The sequence below is a fragment of the Motacilla alba genome, chromosome 5, assembly GCF_015832195.1.
Source record: "Motacilla alba alba isolate MOTALB_02 chromosome 5, Motacilla_alba_V1.0_pri, whole genome shotgun sequence".
Taxonomy (NCBI): Eukaryota; Metazoa; Chordata; class Aves; order Passeriformes; family Motacillidae; genus Motacilla; species Motacilla alba.
The window spans coordinates 15,441,279-15,464,947 of NC_052020.1; the positions used below are offsets into that span (position 1 = coordinate 15,441,279).

General features: G+C 52.8%; 1 protein-coding gene across 1 annotated transcript; it reads left to right on the forward strand.

The window, feature by feature from the left end:
- The first annotated feature begins 3,546 nt into the window (after positions 1–3,546).
- On the forward strand, positions 3,547–21,985 carry IGF2 (insulin like growth factor 2). Its single transcript, XM_038139092.1, has 4 exons — positions 3,547–4,358; positions 11,915–12,077; positions 18,762–18,928; positions 19,369–21,985. The coding sequence occupies exons 1-4, from the start codon at positions 4,254–4,256 to the stop codon at positions 19,609–19,611; spliced, it is 678 nt and encodes a 225-aa protein (XP_037995020.1). The 5' UTR covers positions 3,547–4,253; the 3' UTR covers positions 19,612–21,985.
- The last annotated feature ends 1,684 nt before the right edge of the window (positions 21,986–23,669 follow it).

The window sequence follows — 23,669 nt, forward strand, 5'->3', positions numbered from 1 at the left end:
CCTTTGCCAGTGAATCTTTCCCGTTCCAACAGTTTAGCGTGGCCCAGGATCAATATATCTCAGCATGCAAGGACACGGTGTTATTGTCAGGTTCCTGGGTTGTACAAAGCAAAAGGTATCACTTTCTTAAAGCCACTGAAAGATGCCCTGGGCCAAGTATGGTTACTCCTCAGCCATTAGACAGCTGCACGGAGGACTCTGGCTAATCCCTCTCCACTCTCACTATGGATGGCTTCTTCTAGTCCTCAGTGACCCACAGCCCACTCTCACCTTCCTTTTGGCTCGTCTTGGACACCTCAACCCAGACCTGTGGGGCATGCCAGTAAAGCAGTCTGGCTTCTCCTGGCTGTCCTCACTCTTGACACAGGAGGATTTAGGGGGACATGTGAGAACACAAGCAGGGGTACCTCTGTAGGGCTGCAGGCACTGAACAGCACCTGAAACACGTACTGCCCACCTTGTCATTTGGGCTGCAGTTGTGAAATAAACCAAACGAGCGTCACAGGGTCTTGGTTGGGCTGGGATTAGGTGACCTCTTCTCTCTTTGGATTCTAGGTGGGAGAGGAAGGGAAAAGTCATGTAAATGCTCCCTTCCCTGAAGGCATCTTCTTGGCTCACCTCCCTAGCAGCATCTCTAACATCCATCCTGGCCCTGGACCACTGCATTTCTGCAGTTATTTACATTCCTGTGCCTTTGCTGGAGCACACATCCCTGTCTGCAAGGTCCAGGCTGGCCCAAGCTTTCCGGTTTTTCCCCCTTTCCCTGGAAAGCTTTCCGGCCCAACGCCACGTGTTGGTGGCCACCCACGAGACGCTTTGATCAGCTCAGATGGGCAGTGCCGCCAGGAGGCTTTGCAGTCTGCCCCAACGCTTCCGAGCTGCTGCTGCAGCAGAGGTTTCCCCTCTGAGTCCCTGACATCCCTGACATCAGGGCACCTTTCAGATATTGCTTTTATTTCAGCTCCGTCTTTTAGCTTCACTTAGTTTCAGCTTTCTTTGGTTGACTTTTTTCTATGAACACTGTCCTCGCTCCTTGAAAATTTAATGGGAATCCACAACTGTAATTTCTCTCCTGAGCTGCACTGATGACCACACAGGTCAGACAAAAGCAAGAGGCAGTGGTTTATTTTTACTGTATTTTCAATGTTTCCAGGTGATGCTTTGCTGCAGCCCCATCCACTTTCAAACCAAAACGCTTCCGGGGATTTTGCAAGACCCTTGGTGGTCAGTGCTGTGCCCTAGAGGCCTTCTAATCCCTCTCTTTCTGCCTCCCTGTCTTCAGGTTTGCTGCGTCCTTGGCTTTATTGGTCCTTCTCCTGCTCCCCCTTGCCGGCCCTCCGCGCAGGCAATGCCAAGGGCTGGAGTTTGGGGTGGAGGCAGCTATTGTTCCAGCTATCTGCAGTGTAATGTTCCTTATGACTGTATTAAATGAAGGGCGGAGGTCACACATCCCTAGTTTAAATTAGGTTTCGGCTGACCTTTAACAATATTACACTCGTGGATCCTCTCATAACTCACCGAATAAACTCCCCGAGGGTTTTACCACCTCACTCTTTCCTTCCTACTGTAAGGATGCCCGAGGCTTAATGTGCTTCTCTCCAATTTCGCTTTGATTTCTAATCCTCTCCTCTTCCTCCCCCCCAGTACAGATATATTCACTTCTTTAAAGGTGGGGGCAAAGAACCTGTTCCTTTTCTCTTCTGGGAGACAGCTCTTTCTTTTGTGTCTCTTTCTTCCCTTCCCCGCCCCCCTCCTCTTTCTTGACACAATGCACTATTTATTTGCACTGAAGGATAACTAAGAAGCAATTAAAAGATCAAAAGGCACAAACACAAGTAGATCCAGTGGCAACTTGTGGGGTTTATTTTGCTGTGGCTGCTGCTGCTGAATCTTCATCAAACTGCCGCTGTGTTTTTCCCCCAGCCAAAGGACACCTCTCTTACTGGGTCGCCTCTTCCTCCAAACCGACTTTTTTATGATCGCTATTTTTCACCCCCATTGTTTGCTATTGCAGTTGTTTACTGGAAAATCACTTGTTTTTCTCAGGGAGATTAACCCTCCAAGCTTTCTTTTGTCTACTCTCAGGAGGTCCTTGTGGTGAGCTGGGGGAAGGGAGCAGGGCTCCTTCAGCTATTAACAGTAGCTTACAGCCCTGCTGACCCCCCTGCCAAGGTTGGGTCCTTTCCTTTGATGGGGTTCTGCTTTTGCAGGGAGGAAAGGTGACTTGCTCTTTGTTAAGACCACCTCTGCTGAGCAGTTTGCGAGGACCCACAGCTAGGATTTACTAAGTCCTGGGCATCTGGGAGAACCTCCAAAAGCCCAAGGTAAGGAGAAATCTGGAGCCCTGGCACACGCCGGCAGATGCTCAGTCTCGTTGACGGCCAGGTCACTTCTTTACATGTTTAAAAATCATTGTAGGAGCTGAGAACTGATGCCTGTGGTCGAGTCTGATGTGCACGGCACTGCTTCCTCAGCACCTCCCAGATGTGCCGATGTTCCGCTTGCAGTCCTGACACCAGGACTGCTGGGTGTGACGGGCAGCGACACATCCCAGAGAACAGCACAGCAAACAGAAGGATGCTAGGGAGGAAAGGAAGGGATGCCCAAAGCCTAGTGAGAAAGGATAATCTTGCCCATGTTTTCTTGGGCACCTTTAGGGCAATTCCGACTGCTGAGAGTTGAAGCAAACCTCCCATCCTCGGAGGGGAAAAAAAAAAAAAAGTACAAACTTGAAAAAAGAGAGAGAAAAAAAAAAGGGTTTTTTATTGCATGCTGGGGTGAGGATTTCTGTATCCTTGCCCTTTCGCACCACCAGCTGTGGCAAGCGCTACCTGAGGTGGGCCAACGTGCCGCTCAGGTCTCAGGTAGCCCTGCTCCTCTCTGCGTGCCCCTGCACAGGGGCACCCTCCGGGGCAGCGGCGAGGGTGCGGGCACCGGAGGCTGCCTGTGGGCTGCCTCTGAAAGCCAGCGGGGCTCCTTCCGCGGGCCAGACTGGGAAGGCAGATCTCGGGGAGCCGATGCAGCCCGGCGCGCCTGCCGTGCAGCAGCGCGGAGCAGCGGGAGCGCGTTCTGCCCGCGCTGCTGCACACGCACGGCAGAGCCTGGGAAAAGTCCCTTCGGCTCGGAGGCGGCAGTGCTCGCCTGCAGCAGCCGGCGGGAAGCAGAGGCGACCCAGCCAGCGGGAACCGCGGCGGGAAGGTGCTCTGCGAGGTGCAGGATCCGGGTGCGGAGGGGCAGCGTCCATGTTGTCCGCACGGACCCGCAGGGGTGGCCGCGGGGGCTCGCTGCCGCCCGGGCGGGGCTCGCTGCCCGCAGCGGGGCAGGCACGGCGGGAATGCCCGGGCCATTGCCGGCGAGCCCCTCCGAGCCGCTCGGCGGCCGGCGCCGGCACCTGTGCCCGTGTGCACCTAGAGCGGCACCCGAGACAGGACGGACTGGGCGATCTCCCCTCTCCCACCCCGCCGGGACTCGGGGCTCGCCACCTCGCAGCGAGAGGCGCTCAAGGGGTGCCTCCCGGTATTTTGGGCAGGGGCTCGGGGTGCGGATCCACAGCTCTTCCCCTCACCTGTGGGGCGGCCGCGGATGCGCGTAGCCCCCCCTCCCACCCGGGGCCGGCAGAAGGGGTAAAGCTCCCATCCCGGGTAGCGGCACGCAAAGAAACCGTGCGGCAAAAACTTTCTGTCCCCTCTTCCCTCCCGAGCTGGACTCCGGAGGGTTACGAGGGAGAAGGAGGGAAGAAAGGAAGAGAGGGAGGGAAGAGAGGGGGTTAGACCGCTCTGCAACATTATTGGCTGCGTGGCCGGGCTGGTGCTCGCCGGGAGAGCATGCCCATTGGGGGGGGTATAAAAGGTATAAAAGCCGGAGCGCCCTGCTTGTCTCCTCGCTCGTGGGGCAGCAGCCGGTAGCAGCGGGCAGCGAGGCAGCCGGCCCCTTTGCCCCGACGCACTCAGTAAACACAAAAGTGAGAGCCACCTAAGGGGCAGCCAAAGCAGGAGAGAAAGAGAAGGGAAGAAAAAAAAAAAAAAAGGGCGAAAAACAACCCAGAAAAAAAAAAAAAGAAAAAGGAGAGGAAAAAGAAAGCGCTCGCTCGCTCTTTCTCTAGAATAACAGAATACCTGATCGTAACAAAATAACATCCTTCAGACAAAATCCAGCAGGGACTTGACATACCAAAAAGGCAAGGCGAGGAGAACGTGCCAGGGAGCGGGGAAGGCAAGCTAAAGCCGCGATCGCTGCCAGGGCAGGAGAGCAGCATGTCAAGCGCCGGGGCACACACGGATGAGCGCTGCCGGCAGCCCGCCTTCCTCCCCGGCCCGCCGCCGCCGCCAGAAGTTGAGAGTTGCAGCGGCAGTGCCAAGGTAAGCGCCGCTCCGCGCCGGCCCTCCGCGGGCAGAGCACGGTGGGATTCGCCGCGCCGCGCCGGGCAGAGCCGTGCCGCGCCGTGCCGCCCGGGCACCGCTGAGCCATCCCGAGCCGCGCCGGGCAGAGCCGCGCCGTCCCCACGCGTGTCACTAGAGGGACCCCGAGCGCCGGCCCGGCCGCGGCCGGCGGGGCGGCCCCGCTGCGGTGGGGTGCGCGGCGTGTCCCCGGGGCCCTCCCGCCGGCGGGGATGCTGCCGGCGGGGCCGCTGCCGGCGCGGTCCCGCGTGGGGAGCGGCCGAGGGGCGGCGGCGCGCGTGTGCGGGCGGCCGCGGCCGTGCGGGGGCCGGGCCGGGGCTATGCGAGGTCACGCAGGGCTGCGCGGCCCCCGGCTGCCCGCGGCGCTCCCTCGGCGCGGGGCGGCTGCGGGAGCGGGAGACGCGCGGGGAGGGGACCGGCGGTGCTCCGGAGACCGGGGAGATTATTAAACTCTCTTCTGCAAAACACTGCGGTGTGTTTGGTCTCGGGAGGGATAAAAATACGGAGAGGAAAAACAAGAAAGCGGAGCCAAAATGGAGTGAGAGTTAATGGTTGGCGCGCAGCCTTCGACTTTGTGTGATTTTTAAAATTTTTTTCTTCTTCTTCCTTCCCGGTTGCTTTTCCCTACAGTGATTGTTTTAAGAGCGCGACTTGGAAAGGTTTTAGCACTCTGTTGAGCAGTAGGGAATTGGGGCACATGAGGGAACTCGGATTTAGCGTAACTGTACCAGCAGATGTGGCTGCCTCCCCTCCAGCCAAGGGTACTTCAGCAGGGTTGCTGATACGCCAGGTCTCGCTAGGGTGGTGTGGAGCAATCAAGTGTAAAAACAAGGTTTGTGTGGGTGGTTTTAAACAGACACCTCGGGAGAGCCTCTGCTTTCAACCCAGGCTTCCTATACAAAATCTGTAGTTTTCTTTCAAATGCTGGGATGTGCCTGGGAGACTGAGGCATGTTTTTCTTTGGGTTTGTTTATTGTCAGATTGTGTGTGTATGTGGGAGGCTTTTTTTTTTTTTTTTTCCTTTTACTTTGCAGGGTTCAACGTGTTGGGATTTTTATTCCTCCTCTTGCCTTGATTTAGAGTGGAGTTGAGGAGCCTGGGTCGTGGGGTTTTGTTAAGGATGACTTTGTGCTAAGGACATCTGGAGGTATAAAACTGACTGACACTTCTGATTTGACTTCCACTGTGCTGTTTTGGACACAACTTGACAATTTTGGTGGGGGTGAATGGGTCAGAGCTGTAAATCTTGTTCCGTGTTGTTGACACCCACACAAGTTCACTCAGCCTTTCAAAGGGGCTATCCCAGCTCCTGTGAAAATTCATTAAGGGATAAAAGATTTGACACCGCAGGTCCCCTCCCACCGCTGCATGAAATTTGAGAGCCAAAATGTGTCTGCGTGTGTGTCCCAGCGCTCCTTCTGACAGGTGATCTTTTTTTTCAGCCTGGCTGGAGGGCTGCCGCTCTGACCAGTCAACCCAGAGTTGTCAGTGTGTGTCTTCCCCTTGATTCCTATAGGCTTCAGCACGAGCCCAGCTCGTCTCATGGAACACCAGAGAAAAGCATTTCTGTACTTTTCTTTTTTTAAATAAAGCAAACACAGCAGGTGAGGTCTTATTTTTAGAGGGACCGAGGAGTTGGTGTGTTTCCAGCAGTGCATACGAGCACTGTAAGTGGCCCACCCTCTCCCAGCTCGTGTCCTGGGGCTGACCTCTCCGATCCTTCTTTGGGTTGTCTTTGCTTTTAAAAGCTGATGAGTGTCTTAGCAGGGAAAGCGATATCGGCCTCCCTCAGCATGGTTGTGTGAGGGGTCAGGAGAGGTGGGGGGCGCCAGGGGAGGAAGTCTGCCTTGGCGCTACAGCTCGGCTCTGAAAGAGTTAAAGTTGCTCTGCCAAGACATAAAGCAAGTTCAACGTGTTGTGGGAATATCATTTGCCAGTAGACTCCAGTCACCACAGTTCCTGATTTAACAGCTTAACTTGCTGTTAACTTTCCCTGATATACTCCAGGTTTTGGAAGGGAATGCAGAAAGGAGAGAGGAACAATAAAGAAAGGAGTTAAGTAGTGAGGCTACTAAAACAGACTTAAATCCCTTCACTGGGTCCTGCCAGCTGTCTTTAGAAGAGTTAAGCAAGATTGCATTTCCTTTTTTTTTTTTTTAATACAATAAATCAAATATTTCTGGGCTGCATACCAAAATTTATGCAATACACTCTTACTCCCCAGTGGGGTGAGTAAATGGTACTGAATACCCCATTCACCTTTTTCAGCTTGATTTTTCCACAGGCACAGTGGTTCTCCTGCAGCACGTATAGACATGGGGTGCAGGCAGCGCTTCCTGTCTGCCCTGGCCCCTGTCCCACAGGCAGAGGAGGCAGGTGCCTCTCCGGGCTCACGGGATGGAAGGCAGAAAGGTGACCCACCCCCTCTGGTGTGGGGTGGAGTGGGCTGCTGATGGGGACGAGCAGGGAAGACAAAAAAGTGAGGGCTAAAAATAGCAGCAGTATTGCCAGCCTCAGCCATATGAATGCCATGCAAGCCAGGTGCCAAGAATCAGAAGGTATTTTATTTTTTTCAAGCCTGAGCTAAACAGCAAAACCCCTGGTTCTCCTGAGTAGTTTTTACTTGCCTGACAACTCAGTGGTCAAAAGTTTTGTGTTTGAAGCTTGCTTCTTCCAAGCTGTGCGTGGTTGGAAATCTCCTTTCTCTTTCAGGTAAAAAGAGAGGCTCTTCTGTGGCACAGCATGAGGTGATTCCTCTGCCTTCAGGTACTGCTGAGCACCTCATCCCTGTGCCTCTGCCCAAGATGCAGCTCCTGGGTAGTTTTCAGCTGCCAAGGCACCTGTCTCTCACACTGGCTTCCATTATGCCTTTGCTCCTTGGCACCTCGGGGCATCATGGCCCAGCGCCCTGAGCGAGGTTGGGTTGCCCCGTGAGCAGGGGCGGCATTCACTTGGCACTTGGGAGGTTGGCACATGCCCACATCCTGCTCCTTTGGGATTGTCACGCTCAGAACCGGGTCAGCTCCCCGCTCTCCTGGGGCTGGCCACGGAGAGGAATAAGGCAGAGAGGCAGATGTTCAGCATCTCTCACAGGCAATCATCAGAGCAGCGAAACATCAGTCTGCCTTTTTTTTTTTTTTTTTTTTTTTTTTTTAAGGGGTGGACTGTGAGCGATACTGGGATGTGTAAACTGGGGTTTTCCCCTCTGGCATGTGCCACTGGGATTGGGCTGACGACTTTTCTTTTGCCATGCTCTCTTTTAAATGCTGCACTGCTCCACAAAGAAGCAAGATTTTTTGTTTTTTTTCTTTTTGCTGTCCAAATCCAAATTTTACAGACTGGGCCATCTGTCAATTCCCTCCTACGTTGTTCTGTTCATATTAAATTGCAATGAAGGCCAGACTGAAGAAGGAATTAGGTCAGACAGGAGGTTTTGTCTCTGTTTTTGGGGAGATATTTGTTGCCCAAGAGGCATCATGGTTTGGTTTGCTCAGCACAAGCCTGAATGCAAGGGATGCCTGAGCTGTACTCTGAGACTTGGCAACTGGACCTTTTAGCACATTGTGGCCTCTTGGCCCCCGACTCCCCAGCAGCTGGACAGAAACTATTGATCCAGCTGATTCAGCAGCAGATCCTGACAAAATCCTTTAACAGTCTTGGGTGGGAGGGTGACTCCACTGCAGACCTGCCCTCGGGCTCACTCCCAGCACACCACAGCCACTCAGAGAGAACCCCCTCTGCTGGCTGGGGGCTGCCAAGAGGTGTCTGGGGGTCCCTGGCCATGGGTGCAGTGACGTGTGCCACAAGGCAGGAATACACAGGAGTTCCAAGGTAGGAACATCCTGCACATGGCATCCTGCACATGGCAGCCTGCAGCTGAACTGGTTCCAGTGGCAGCCTGGCTTTGTGTGCAGTGCTGGGGGTGCCGGGAAAGGCATGAGAGGGGCATGAAGGATGGAGAGCAAAGCAGTCCCTCTCCAGGGAGGGAGAGGCCAGCAGTGTGTGCAGATACCTTGTCTGAGCCAGTTCTGCGCTGATCATGCTGCTTCAGATGTGAGTTACTCAGAGGAGCTTCAGGTGTGTTTCCCAGGATGGTACAGGTCACCTGTGCAACCAAGAAACTCCTCTTGCATCACCCTCTTGCACACTGTGGGGTCCAAGCCCTCCTCAGGAGGAATTTGGTGCTCGGGTTGTTGGGCATCTGGCACGTCTCACGCTGCCATTCCCACTTCATCCTAAAGCCTTTGAGATCTACTGGGCACATGAGGAGCAATAGCAGTCAGCATGGCTGGTGGAACCTGCTTTGGCGAGAATGGGACAGTGGTAGCTGTAGCCTCTCTTCTAGCAGAGACAGGACCTTGTCCTTTAGGGAAGTGTCCCACTTCCCTTATGTTGCCTTATTCCTGTTCCATTTCATTTAAGAGAGGCTTTCTAATAAAATATTAAGGTTCTTCCAACCATTTGTGTGAATTTGCTCCTGTTCAACAGCTGAGGAGACCATGCCTGTCCTAATGCTCGGGACTAGAGACTGAAAGCTGTGCTGTCTCATGTTTCCAGTGGAGGATGAAGTCTTGGAGGTATTCACAGGGCTTAGACTCATCACACTGAGCAGCCATTCAGTTCCTGCCACCGGTGCAGCTGGCATGGTGCTTGCACCAACTGGGTTGTGGGCTGCAGGTACCCAGCTGGGCCATGACAGCCTCTTTTGGGGGAGCAGCACCTGCTCTGGCAGCCACGGAGAGGCAGGTGCAAGCTTTCCTGCATGGGTCTGCTCATCCCTGCTTGTGAGGGAGGAAAGGATCAGTTGAATGTTTACTGGGACATGTTGAGCCAGTAGCCTCTGTAGCCTTTGTGTGAAGTCTGGGGGGGCTTTTCATTTGCAGATTCGTCAGGGCCAAAGGCAGAGGGAAGGGTTTGTGGGGTTGAGCTGGGTTGCAGCTCCATCAAGGTGGAGAGAAACTGCAGCACTGGGTAGTAAATAAAGATGCTCTTTGCTTTGCTGCCTGGTTTCTCATTACACAGCTACTGGAAGGAGCAGGGAGACTCCAAGGTGACAGCAGAGGGAAGGGCTGGTGGCTGGTGCGTGGGCAAAGGTGGACTTGGTTACATGTCCCACCTCCACCTTAGCTGTGCTCTGGGTGACAGCACTGGGGCTCTCCCTGTTGCTGTTGTTCCAGGGGTATTTCCTGGCTGGAGTTATGGGGTGTGTGGGCACCTGGAAGGAGCTTGCAGTGGAAGCAGGGAAGGATGACAGGGGCTTGCAGTGCGGCTTGTGCAGGAGCAGGTATTTTCTGAGGAGCACAAGTGTTTTTCCACAGAAGGTATCAGGTCTCCCCAGCATCGAATATCACCTGCTGACAAAATCTCACTCTCCCCTTGCTTTAGAGCATCTCATCCTTTTCTTTAGATTGAATGTGGAGGAAAAATGGTGCTTGTCACCTGTGCCACCAGTCAACCCCTTCGTGTCGGGTCTGGCTCTGGCTTGGGGAGGCCAGTGTGCAGCCTGCTCATTAGCCACAGTGCCCACAGCTGGCATGAGCTCAGCTGGGGACATGGGATCATGTGGATGTCCTGAAGTCTCATATGAGTGCCTTTGATGGCAACACTGGCTGGTGGCAAATCCATCACCCTGGCAATGAGTGCTGGCCCTACCTGAGACCTGGGATACCACCAACTGGGATCTGCCTGTCAAAAAAAGGGCTGAAAAAGGGGCAGAAGCAGGGTGGTTGATTTGTTGTCAGCTGGAAATATGGCTCCAGATGCTGCAGCACCAGGGGCATGACTCCAGCAGTGAAAGTGATGCTGTGTTCATGTTGGAGAGGCCCAATAAAAAACTGTGGGCCACTTGATTAAAAAAAAAAAAAAAAAAAGAGGTGAAAAGGTGCTGGTGGTGAAACACTGCAGCTTGGCAGCATGGTGTCAGAGCCTGGTGCCATCCCTCTGCTCCTACTGTAATACAGAACAAAGTCCCTGCAGTGTGCTGAAGAGACCATTGCTACTGGAAAAGCTGGTCCTGGTGCCATCACTTGCTGATTTGAGTCCAGTTTGTTCCCAGGGCTGCTGCCTCATTTGTCCAGAGCTCTGGAGGGCTGCTGTCAGGCTTGCTGATCTCTGCCAGCACAGGCTGAGCAATACTATGGTCATCAAAACTCAAGCAGGAGGAATGTCCCCCACAGGCCACCCAGACCCTGAAATCTCTGTTTTGGCCTTTCCTGCTGCTGATCCCTGTCTTCCTGCTGCTCAGTAGAGCTCATGACTTGTAAGCATGATGCATTTCTAGCAATGACAATTTGAGCTACGTGCTGCTAAAAATTCGGGAGCAAGGGTGTCTTTATTGCTGGCAGGACCATAGCGGGGCCTCGGGGGACCTGGGCTAATTTCCTGGCTGCGCTGCAGACTTCCCCTGTGACCTTGGGCGAGTCATTTAATCTATCCTGGGCTTCGGCTCCATCTCCGAGCATCCCGGGGGGGTGAGGTAATATTCATTAACTGATATTATTCTCGAGCTGCTCAGATGCTATGGTGATGGAAGCTGGATGTGAGACCTAGTGTCTTGGTTGACTATTAGCAAGGAGAGAGGATGCTCTGCTTGAGATTAGGGTTGCCACCCACCGCCTGCTATTTTGACGTGCACCTCTTCATTTTGAGCTTACCTGTCTGGTCAAAACCCAGCATTATTTGGCTTTATGTGTACTGTGAGGCTCATCACTCAGGGACTATAATGCCTTGAGCCATTCATGGGTTTTGCCCCATCCAGTGGGGCGATAGCACCCTTGCTTTACACCTGCAGAGGCTGACACGGAGGTAAAAGCTGTTTGCTGGAGCCAAATCTTTGGGCTAGTTAGCAAATATCCAGGGAGTTTCTTTTTTAATGCTCTGCACTGTCTGACACTGCCTTTATTCTCCCTAGTGATGCCTCAGGTGTGTTTCCCATGGGACCACACTATTCCTGAGGGATGTCTTCTCAGTCCCAGCTCTTGTCAGCAAACACAGCTTGTGCAATCAGCCTCTTGATTGCTTGAGCCTCATCTCTCTCACATGCCCGGGACAAAAGCTGTTCTTCCCAGCTTTCCTCAAAAGCAGCTCTAGGACAGGTTGAAGTTTCACTTGATCTTGCTGTGCATGGACATGTTTTCAGACAAGGCACGAAAACCCGTCATCAGAAGAGGAAAAAACCACCTACTAATAATAATTTGAATAAATTCCCTTCAAAAGGGGGGAAAAATTAAAAAAAAATCACACCGTTGAAAGAGCAGGGGAAATAAAAGCCTTTTAGAGGTCGGCTGAAGTGGGATTTTCCAATGGAAAACCTGCTTCAATGCGAACCTTGTCTGCCGGGCGCAGGGAGCTGGCCTCACCCCAGCGGCTGTCGCAGCGCTGCCGCTCCTTCCCTGCAGCGGCAGCATCCCGACATGGCTGGGCATCCCCTCGGGGCGTGCTGCGGGTGGGTCGCGGGCCGGGGGAGGTGGCACAGGGGGGTCTGTCCCGCGGTGCTAACGCTGCGCCTCTGTCCCCAGGTGCCGAGGATGTGCGCGGCGAGGCGGATGCTGCTGCTGCTCCTGGCTTTCCTGGCCTACGCGCTGGACTCGGCCGCCGCCTACGGCACGGCGGAGACCCTCTGCGGCGGGGAGCTGGTGGACACGCTGCAGTTCGTCTGCGGGGACAGGGGCTTCTACTTCAGTAAGTGCCAGCAGCGGGCAGGAGGCTGCCCCCAGCCCACACCTTGCCTCAGCAGAGCCGGGCCGGGAGGGAAAGGAGGGGTTTCCCAGCGCGATGCTTTTCTGATTTCCTTGTGTATGGCAGTAGGCCAGGACAGGAGCAAGAAAATGGACACGCTTGGGGTGACAGGCATCCGCTTGGCACTGGTTTTGGGGACTGTCTGGTACCATGGGGAAGCTGAGTCCCGCATATGATGCTCGGGATAGTCGAATGTCTCTGGGGAACCATATGTGGCTGGTTCACCAGTGATAAGGGCAATCATTGCGATAGCAAGGATGTCTGCAGCCAGTGCCCTGCTGAGCTTGGGCCCTGGTTTATTTTGAAACTTTGCTGCCTAAGCATTGCATCCTGACAGCAGGCAGGAAGCTGAGCGCTCTCCCCTCCCAGGCAGGGCTTTGCTTGGGTATAGCAGCACCTTCTTGGCTGGTCCCAAAACTTTGTGACCTCCCAGCTACCACTGGTGAAGTTGTGGCTGAAGAGTGGTGTCTTACTCCTCTGCATGGCAGCTAATGCAAAAAAATGCAGCACTGCTGTTGTGTGCAGCATGCAGATGGCTTCAGACCAGCTGACTGCAGCGGGCTTTCCACCAGGATGCTTTGGGTCTTTGGACCATTGGCAGTACAATGGATTAGCTGGTAAACATGAGGGATGAGGAGTAAACCAGTGACAATGGACGCTCAGTAATCTGTGGGCAGAGGTGCCTCGAGTGTGATAACCTTGTTTTGGTGTTTCAGTGCCCTGCTCTGCTTGGGAATGGGAACACACAGTCTTGCTCCCCACTGAGGACTGAGCCACAGGGTGACTGACTATAGGAAAGATGCAAAGCCAAATGGAGGGGAAGAGAATGGAGATACCAGCTGCACATGGTGCTTTTGGCAGTCTTTGCCTTGGGAAAAGGAATTAAAAAGTCACTTTCAAGTAAACAGGCTGTTTTTTTGGAGGAGTAGAGTTGAGAGCCAGGCTCCCTTTTGTTCCAGACTGATTGTGCAGGGAGTAATGGGGTGCTGCAAAGTTAGGGAATGACTTTGGATGTCCTTTTCCAACCTGGATGTCCCTTCCCGACCTGGATGCTTTACTAGACTTGTCTCCTGCTGCCTGCTGATGTTGGTTAGAGAGAGGCACAGGGATCCCACACCCAGCCACAGCAGGGTTCAGGTTGGGAAGGGCTTCAGGTTCAGTTTTGGGCGGGTGGTCGGGCTGCAGGTGGCTTTGCAGCCTGCTGGGTGCAATCCCCCTGCCCCATCCTGGCTGAGCAGCAGGATCTTGTTATGGCTCCCTGGGCTCTGTGGGCAGGTGGTGCTTTTGGGGTGCTCTGGGTGCACTTCCTTGCTGTGATGGAGCCAAGCAGCGAGGGTTTGCGTGACAGCTGCCCTTTCTCTTTTCATCTCCCCTTCCCTTACTGGCATGGCAAGGAGGCAAGTGCCTCTCCTGCTCTCACATCTTTTCCTCTCCCTCCATATGTAGAGGAGCATGTGTCTCCCTCCCTGCTTTCTCTTCCCTCCTCCCTCTCTCTGGGGATAAAAGGGAATGGGGCTTTTGTTTTAAGGTCAAACTGACCTCCTTTCACCTCAAATAACCCAGCTGCCCAGGCCACAATAAAAACACTTTTGAAGGCAGACAAGTCTCTTGGTGCCAAGTGGCCCGTCGGGTGCTTGCAAGGGGGTTCTTGCTTTATTTCTTTTTGTCCTCTCCCATCTTCACATTTTTGAGTATTTCTGGTGAGACCAGGTACTGGGGGTGAAACACAGTCCAATATTTTAACCCTTTCAGGATCTGACCAGCCTGTGCCATGCAGGGCTGAAGACGTTTGGGCAATGCCTCTACTTGATGAAGGTTTTGGACATCCCCATTTCACTTATTTTTTCCCTCTCTGCCTCCATCAGTTGGTCTCATAAGTGATTATTTCTGACCATGTTTATCTCCTAAACCCACATGGCTACATTATTGTCACCATGTAGATGCAAAAGCGCACAATTGTGTTGCACCATCATGGGCTTACATCTTAAAACTTGGCCTGGGTTTGCATTGAGCACCTCACAGCTTGGGATGTGTGACCTGATGAGCAGCCTGTGCTAAAGCAGCTGTTCACACAGGAAATAAATTGCTTGGGGAGCCTCATCCTGTGAGTACCCGAGGGCCCGCTTGTTGGACAGGCTGGTATAAAAGTCCATTATTGCTTTTTTGCTGGAGCAATTATTTAAGAACTTGTGATGCTCTGCATTCTTGCAAGAGAGCACGTTGCTAGTGAAGGTGGCTGGGAAATACAGTGATCCTTGCATCAGTGCAAGGGGGATGCATGCTCAGATGGTGTCCTGGGAGGTACCACGGCTGGCGGGTGCTTGGGACTGAGAATGTTGAAGCTGCCTTGAAGAGCTTGGGCTGCAGAAGAGCTGCACTAACAGGGGCAGGGCCAGCAGCACTGAAGTTACCTAGCCTTGGGACACGGTGATGCTAGCTCTGTATCTATCCCAGGCATGCATGGGCAAGCTAGAGCTGAATCTGAGCATGCTTTGCTCTGCACTGGTGATGCTTCCTCTCTGTGACTTTTAAGTCTTTTGGCTTGGCCACAGCTGCTGTCAAGGTAGTGGCTTCCTGCCATGGCACTGTGGCGGGGGTGGTACCCCTCGTCCCCAGCGGCCACCCAGGGACAGCGGCACAGCCCACGGAGGGATGCTGGGTCCAGCCTGGAGCGAAAAGCAGGGCAGGTCGAGAGGAAGCCTCAGCCCTGAAGTTGCTGTCATGCAGCACTGGCAGGGAGGGAGAAGGGGCTGCAGGGAGAGAGGCGGCCAACTTCTCTGTAAACAACAGCTCCTGTTTCCTCCTTTCCAACAGCTGATAAGAATTTAGCTCTTTGCAGCCGCTTGTGCTGACGGGGCACATTCTTGCGCACCCGCCGCTCCTCCGAATAATACTAGGAAAAAGCAGGGGGGAAAGTGCGGTGCCGGGGTGGGGGAGGGCCAGGCCGGGGGCACTGGGACGGGGCCTGGTGCTGCACAAAGGCCCCCTTGTTGCTCCCAACATTCCTGCGACAGGGGCACGGGGACTGTTTACACCCAAAGTCCCCTTCCACTCGGCTGACCGCCTGATTGACCGGAGGAGAGGGGACCCAGCCAGGGTGGCACCAGCACCGTGCACCCCTCCCCGCAGCATCTGTTCGGCCCCGGTGAGGGTGGGGAGCCAGGAGCAGTGGGGTGTTCATGTTAGGGAAGGGACCCTCCTGTTCCCCATGGCAGTGGGCACTGTGCCTCCTCTGGCACAGTGGCATGGCTGAGCTGCAGGTACGTGGCCTCTGGGTTCTCCCTGGAACAGGTTTGGTTTTGTGCCCCTTCTGGGATGCCTTGTCAGGAGAGCCTGTACCTAGGCAGGAATAACCCCAGGCAGCTGGAGGGCTTCACACTGCCGGGTTTTTGCATCACAGGACTTTGCATCTCAGGGCTTGTCCCCTCAGCGGCACTGCAGAAGATTTCGCTGAAGCAGTTTTGGGAGAAAGGGAGCCCAGCCATTCATTGAAGGCCGAGAGGAAGCGCGTTTCCTCAGGAGGAGGAGGTCGTTGCTGTGATGGGAAGTGGCTCGCGTGCCCCGGCCATGCCGCAGCCTGCTGCCCACACAGTTCTCCCCTGCGGGCAAGGGACAGAGCAGCAAAACCCTCCCTGGGTTTGGCAGTGGCGGTACAGAGAGATGCCACCCATGGGCGAAAGCCAGGAAATTCAACCTTTAGTCCCTGTGTAAATTGTGTTACAGAACAAAGGCTCTTCCCAATCCAGGTCAGCAGCAATATTGCTGTTAGCCAGCAATGTTCTGTTGTCTCCAGGTACTTTCTGAGACTAAATCCCTGTTTGTTATGTTCGCTTATTTTTTTTCCTAAAGTAACTCTCCCCCGGAGGATTGTAGTGGCATTTGGCAAGGTCCATACGGACAATTATGTAATGGAAACGTGCCCTATCGGAGAGTCACGGTGGAGCTGGCAGTGGTGCCGGCAAGGGGAATGGCTTGCAGCAGCTTTGTGCAGGAGGGAAGGGGCAGCACATTGGGGCTGGGGGCCACATGTGTACCTGATGGCCAGGCAGGAGCAGCAATCAGGGAGGAAGAGGCTGTGTCACTGTGGTGGTCCCTGCTGGGAGCTTGCCCTGGTGGTGGCAACCTGGGCATTTGCAAACACACTGACGTGATGTTCCCATCCATACCTATACCAGAAACTGCCCTTGAAGGCACAGCGGTGAATGTTGTCCCGCTTTCCCCATTGTTTTTCTCCTCCCCTCTTCTTTCCAAACAAACACATAACTGCAAGTGGGAAACTTCTGTTTTTGAGAGGAGATATGTAACCTTTGAAAACCTCAACTTCTCCTCAAACCATGTGTGTCATCACTTGTGCAGCCTTCTGTTCAGCAGGAGTGTGAATGTAGCCCTTAGGGAATGTGCTAGCAAGAGGGGGTGACTTCAATTTTTTTCTCTTTCCCTTCTGAACTCTCCTTCTGCCCATATCAGGATGCTTTGTGGAGCAGCTTAATGCTTCAGCAGCCTGCCATGGATTGAGTTGGGCACTGGAATTGATAGGACCTGAGCAGGGGCCATGTGTGGTGTGGGGTGTTGCTGGAGTGCACCTCTCCCACAGATCTCACTGGGCATTGCATGCACAGAGAAGAATACATGCAGCTGGCCCTAAGCTGGCTCCTGTCCCCGTCTCCTTTGGCCATCACCACCGAGGCTGTGTAGTCTGGCATCACTTGAGGTGTGGGCACCCAACACACCTGCCCTTCCTTTCAGCAGAGGGCCCAATCTAGTGTTTATTGACCACAAGAGAGAAAATTAAACTCCTAACAGTGTTCCCTTCAATGAACCTTTGCCAAGGGGGAACCAGCCTTCTCATCTCCCTGTGGGACTGGTTAAAGGTCGTGCCTGAAGTTCTTCTAGAGAAAAAGAAAAGGAAGGTGGTGGCACAAGGGGGACAAATGTGGACAGCAAAGCATTTGAAATGACTCCCAGAGGCAGGTCTCATGGTATGGGTCTGCTGCCCCATGAAGCAGCACACTGATGCTGTGAACATGGTGGAAATGCACCAGTATGGACCAGAGGGCTCCTGGCCCATGGGAACACGACTGATTTTAACAGAGAGCCAGGCAAATACAGAGGCAGCAGCGAGGCATTTTCATGGTGTTTTGCACGCCAGCATTGTGCACAGGGGGCTCTGTTGTGCGTGGAGAACTGTGTTGAATATGCATGTCTGCATTGCACATGCAGGGCTGCATTGAATGCACAGAACTGCATCCCACATGCACATCTGTATTGCACATCTGGGGCTGCTTCTCACATGTGGGGTTGCACTGTATGCATAGAGAAATGCGCTTTACAGCCTTTTTCCCGAGGCACGTTGGGTGGGCATCCAGGGTGGGATACCCTCCAGGGAAAGTGGTCAGCTCCATGTAAGCTAGGCTTAGGTCTTCACCAAGGCCTTAGACTTGAGTGCCTGCTTCGTCAGGAGTGCAGGGGGTGTGGATCAAGGGTCATGCACAGGGCCAGTGTGGACAGGGGTGTGTGTTCCTGCAGGCCAGCTGGGAGGTGAGGGCTCAGCATGCCATAGTGAGCAGTGCTAGGCATTGCGCTTACACCGCTCGCTTTCAGTTTTCCCCGTGCCAAAAATCTCCTGGCTGGGATGTGGTACCGGATCCTGTTTTCAAGCCCCACTATTGCTGGCCTCTGTTTCCCTCCCTTGGAGCACCTTGCCCCGGGAGGAGGTGCTCATGGCAGTGTGCAGAAGCTGGCTGCAAACCCCACAACAGCACAAGAGCATAACATGCTACATGCAAAAGCATGGAGAAAATCCTTTTGTTTTGGGCCAGTTTATATTCTGGAAGGCACGATTCCCAAGCAAATTTGCTTTGCATCAGAAATTCAAATTTACTCGTCTCTTTTATTTTGAGAGGGGGAGGAAACATGGTAAAACTGATGTAAGCTTTTCCTCTGGAGCACTTTGGCCATCATTAAGCAGTGATATGAAATGCACTTGGTTGTTGCTGCACCAGACATGGGCTTTTGCATCCTTCTCCAGGCAGAAATGGGAGAGGAACCCTTATTAAAAGATTAAGTTTAATAGCTATTCTTGGCGGGTGTGGGAGCCTGTATTCTTTCTGCAGCTGTCTCAGAGCTGTCCCATCTGGTAAAATTCAGCTGCCTTGGTTTGCTTCACCTGCCTGAGTGTTGATCCGGCGGAGGGAGGTTGGCAGCAGCAACGCTGTGCTGCTTCTTTCTAATAAAATTCACTTGCCAGGATCAACATCAGAGATGGTCGCAGTAATCGGCACAGCGCTGGCGGTCAGGCTGGGCTTGAGCTTCCTCCCCTCAGCTGGGCCCAAAAAGGCCACCCATGCCAGAGATAGAGGAGGGAGACAAACCCCCATCATTTGAAGTGCCTTTAAACTGCTGCTGGAGGCACGTGTTGGCATCAGTAGCATTTGTCTGGGAAATCTTAGCGTGAGACTTGGCTGGTTTGCGGGGGCGCGTCAGCTGGTCTGGGAGAAGCACTGCTGTGTCTGAAGGATGTGGAACCCACCAGTCTCGGGTGGCTGGTGGTGGAGGGATGCCTACAAGGAACTGGGGAGAGGGTCCAGCCCTGGTTGGTGGCTAATTCCAGGGTCTCTGCTGTTGCAGGTAGGCCGGTGGGACGAAATAACCGGCGGATCAACCGGGGCATCGTGGAGGAGTGCTGCTTTCGGAGCTGCGACCTGGCTCTGCTGGAAACGTACTGCGCCAAATCTGTCAAGTCGGAGCGTGACCTCTCTGCCACCTCCCTGGCGGGCCTGCCGGCACTCAGCAAGGTGAGGAGGCTGCGCAGGGTAGGTGGCCCTCCTCTGAAATAAACAGAGAGAGAAAAGACGGGAAGGCCGTGGGTGGAGAGAACAAACCCCAGCTGCAAAGTCTGATGTTTCTGCAGAGCTTTTGAGAGACAGCCACCATTGGCAAGTTGTGCCAAATAGCCTGCCAAAAGTCAGCTCTTAGTAAGGTGGGGAACCAGAGGTGGGCTGGGTCATAGCATGGTTTGGGTTGGAAGTGACCTTTAAAGGTCATCTACTGCAACCGCCCTGCAATAAGCATCTACTGGATCAGGTTGCCCAGAGCCCTGTCCGACCTTTCTGTGACTGTTTCCAGGGATGAGGCAATATTTCCATGGGAGGGATGGAGGTCCAAGAAGGGAATCCCCATCTGGAGTGCGGGCAGGCTGGAGTGGAGGCTAATATTGCTATCCCTCTCCTTGCAGGAGAGCTTCCAGAAGCCCTCGCACGGCAAGTACTCCAAGTACGACGTGTGGCAGAAGAAGAGCTCCCAGCGGCGGCAGCGGGACGCGCCCAACATCCTGCGGGCTCGCCGGTACCGGTGGCAGGCGGAGGGGCTGCAAGCAGCCGAGGAAGCCAAGGCGCTGCACCGTCCCCTCATCTCCCTGCCCAGCCAGAGGCCCCCAGCGGCGCGAGCCTCCCCGGAAACGGCTGGCCCCCAGAAATGAACCCTGACCAGCTGTCTCGATTTTTGATCTCCTGGGGGAGGGCGGGAGGACTGGCGATTCCCGACCCCCAAGCCCCTCCGTCCCCAGGGCCGCTGAGCCGAGGAGCGGGGCGGCGGGGCACCCTCACGCCGCTCCGGCCCCAACCAAACAACTGACACAGCAAGGAGGGGATGGCGGCGGCGGCGGTGGCGAGTAGTACCGCTCCCACGGCATCTTCCTTTTGGGGTGGGGGGGAGGGTTGTTTCGTTTCCCACACCTGTTTCGTTTCCCCGCGCCCCCGGTATTTCCAAACCTGTACTTGCGAAGGGACAGTTTGGCACTTGAACTTTTTGCTGCTGGGTGCTGCGTGACATCCCCGGTGCCAACGCCAGAAGACAAAAGAAAGAGCAAGAGGAAAAAAGGATATGAAGTTAAATCCTTTTTTTAAATCTTTTTTTTCTCGAGAAGCGTCCATTCCGTGTCTTTCTTGACAATAAAGTGAAAAAAACAATAGAACGGGGAGAAACATTGAGGGATAAAAATTTTTTGCCTCATTCCCACCCCACTTTTTTTCTTCTTTGTTTTTTTTCTTTTGGTTTTTCTTATTTTTATAACTTTCTTTTGCACCTTTAAAAGAAAAACGTACCTGAAAAGAAGTTCCGAGGAGCCCCCATCTGCGGTTTTGTGTGTGTGCTTCATTACAAGATTCCAAATCGACTTGCACCTTTTTTGAAATCACCGATGACGGGAGAAAGCGAGGAAGAGGAGAGAGAAAGCAAGAGAGAAGGAAAAGGAAAGGGGAAAGAAGAAAAAAAGAAAAAAGTGAGCTGATGCTCACTTTAAATGGAGGAGGCGTCTGCATTGCACATTTGCCACGGATTTAGTTGATTTATATATATAATATATTATATAACTTTTTTGGCAAAAAAGCACTATTTTTATGGGACATTTTGTGTAGTATCTGAAGAGGGATTGTAATGTTTAAAATGTGTTATGGTGCTAAAGTAAGTTGGAAGGGAAAAAACCCAGAAATAGCAAGGGAGGGTGGGGAGGGAAGGACAAGATAGCGAATACTGAACTTGAAATTTTAGCTTTTCGTTTTAGGAAAAGTGTGATAAATGTGTTTCTTTTCTCTTCTGAAATATAGCTTGGTCATGACCATATGAGCTAGTTGGCTGTTACTCATGTACACAGATGCACGCACACACAGAATACATCAACACGCATCCTTTTTTTTTTGTTCAAAAAAACAAAAACAACACAACCACCGCAACTTAGACTAAAAGGGAACTGTTCTGGAGACAAACTATTTTGAACGGTGAAGGTGTTGCCAGTTAGAACTCAAGGCCCTGCTTCTGCACGGACCCCCTGGCCACGGAGACCCCCTGGACCCCCTGGAGCTTGGCTTTCCGAGCCAAGGGGAATCTTGCTCTTCCCTGTCCTCGCTGTAGTGCCGATGGTCCAGCGAGCAGGTGGGCAGGCAGCCCTCACACCGAGCCCCCGCAGAAGCAGCAGTTCCACACCCTGCCATCTCCTTCTCCTTCTCTTGCCCTTTGTGTCCTTCTGGCCGGACCCTGGCGTCCCTGCCCTGCTCCCCTGGCTGCCCGCCCGGGCCCGCGCGGGAGGAAGGGGCTGCACCAGTGCCGGGGCGGCCGCAGGGCTGGGACTGCTGCACGGGATGGGGGGAAAGGCGAGTCTCTGGCTCGAGGACTCGGTGAGCAGATGGGTTTGAGAGGTGGGCAGAGGGCTGTAAAATAGGTTGGGTTTAAAATAATATATATTATCTGTCTAGAAACCGTAAAAGGGGGGGGAATCAATTACATCTCCCTAATATACTCTCACTTGCTAATAAAATGGGGACACTCTGTTAACCAGTTCTGTACTTGCTTTGTCTTATATATCCATACATTTAAAACATAAAAAAAAAAAAGACTACTTGAATTGTATTCTATTTCGTGGTTTGGAGGGGAGGGCTAGGGGAGTCTTGAGAGGGGGAGGATTTTAATGTATAATCCTTTTGTTTGTTATTACCTTGCAATGTTGAGCCATGAAGCCTTTGTTTAAGAAAATGGCACTGCAATACACGACAAAGAAAATCCTTTATTTATTTTATTAAATATATATGGAAAAGAATGAAAATCAGTCCAAATTAGGGAGGGGGAAAGGGAAGTGGGTGGGGTGGGAAGGCAGAATAAAAACAGAGAAATTGCAAATAATTGACTTTTTTTTTTCCTTTTCATGTGTCTTTTTTTAAAAAAAAACTTAGTTTTTATTTTTTAAAAAGAGAAGTGAAAGCTTTCCTGGATGCTTTGTACCAAAAAAGAAAAAATTAAAAAAAAAAAAAAACCAACAACCTGTTAAGCAAATAAATATCCATCCAGAATATGAAGCCTGACTTTTTCTTTTACTTTTCATTTATTTTTGCTCCTGGGGTGAGAGTTGAGTTGGGTGGGAAGAAGGCCACGCCAAAAGCCACTCCCTGTGGAGGAGCAGAGTGCACTACAGCTCCTCTTTTGGAGCTCAAAACTGCGAGACAGCATGCGGTACCCTTAAACACAACAAGAAACCTCAGTCCTGTGGCAGATGCCCCCCTGAAGCCCCCAGTCATCTGCCCAGTGATTCTTGATGAGATCTGGGGTTGTTTCCCAGCAGCTGTTGGGCTTTGCTTAGCTTTTACCAGTTTGGGTTGTTCCCAGGGACCTGAAAGAAGGATGGGAACTGAAGATGGCAAAAAAGAGCAAAGAAACGTTGTGTCTAGGTTAGGTTTCCTGGTAGATGGAGCTTCTCTGGTTTCTTGGGGTAGATACAACTTCTCTTTACATTTTTAGGAATCCCAGAGATCTGCTTTTCATCACACACAGCCATCATGCACCACAGCAAATAGAGGGTAGAACACTGCAGTTCATTTGGTAGTAGAACAACTGGGGGTAAAACAGTGCCCACAGTTTCTTTTAAAAATTTGCAATAAATATCAACAAAAATTTCACACAGTTTTTCCTTTTGGGATTTTTGTGGTTGGTCAGGGAGGGTTTTGTACAGATGTAGGGCTGACTGCTTCCTCTGGACATGTACTTTATTGCAGATGGAGAAAGGATGTGTCTGCCTTTCTGACCATGTTCCAAGACCCGGTGCAGGTTTCATTCACACTCAAATCTGTCCCTGTGAAGAGTGAGGACTGATTTCATTGTGGCTTCTGGTTGTAACTGATGGAAATTTTGCTTTTGGGAACTTTGGTCCTTTTTTGTTCTTTGTTGTGTAAGCCACTTTCATGGGGAGTGTTTAGAGCTGATTAAAAAGCAAGAAAATCTTCGGCCAACTATCTTGCTGCATTCCCCAGGAAGGAAAGCTGCAAAGCTGGAAGCACCATAAGGGTGATGATGATGTTTCCAAGCACAGCTCTTCATAAACCCTCTGTTTTGCCTCATCCTGTCAGGAGTCACCATGGGGCCAGACCAGAGCAGCTGATTCTTTGGATATCAAGAGACTTCAAAATGTGCCACCTTGCCTTTTGGCTTGTCAAGGACTGCCTTTACTTGCAAGGAGAGGCAGAAGCTGCCTCTGAGCATCGTCCTGGCCAGCGGGTGGGAGTCTGGATGAAACTGGACCTTTGCTTTGTCTCAAGTATCTTCTGTTGCCTGCCAAGGCTCTTTGCCAGGTGGCAGGTAAGTCATGGGCTTAGCCTGGGAATCTCAGACAGCAGGCTTGAGAACAAATCCAAGCCTGCCATGTTTTCTCAGACAGATGGGCAGAACTGTTTCTTGTAATGATGCCTCTCTGTGCAGGCACAGCTCTGAGTGCTGAGCTGCTGGATTGCAGGAGCACGGCTGCAGTGAGGGGCAGTGATCCCTGGGGAGGCACAACTGCCGTGTCTGGGATCTAATGCACCTCCATGTCCAGCCCAGCTGGCCCAGGGACCTCCACCCACTGCTCTGCTGACATGCAAGCGGGTGGGGAGGCAAAGAATAGTTTCAGCAGAGCAGTCCTAAATGCTGCTTAGAGACCCAGGAGCAACTGGGTCCGAGCCCTGCCCCAGCCCTGGCCTCTGGGTCTCAGCATTATTATGTAGCTCTACAGACAGC

Excerpts from the sequence above, each read along its gene's own strand:
- IGF2 (XM_038139092.1), top strand. The coding sequence starts at position 4,254 with ATGTCAAGCGCCGGGGCACACACGGATGAGCGCTGCCGGCAGCCCGCC. Across the intron at positions 12,078-18,761 it reads GGACAGGGGCTTCTACTTCA|GTAGGCCGGTGGGACGAAAT; the intron begins GTAAGTGCCAGC and ends CTGCTGTTGCAG. Across the intron at positions 18,929-19,368 it reads GCCTGCCGGCACTCAGCAAG|GAGAGCTTCCAGAAGCCCTC; the intron begins GTGAGGAGGCTG and ends CTCTCCTTGCAG.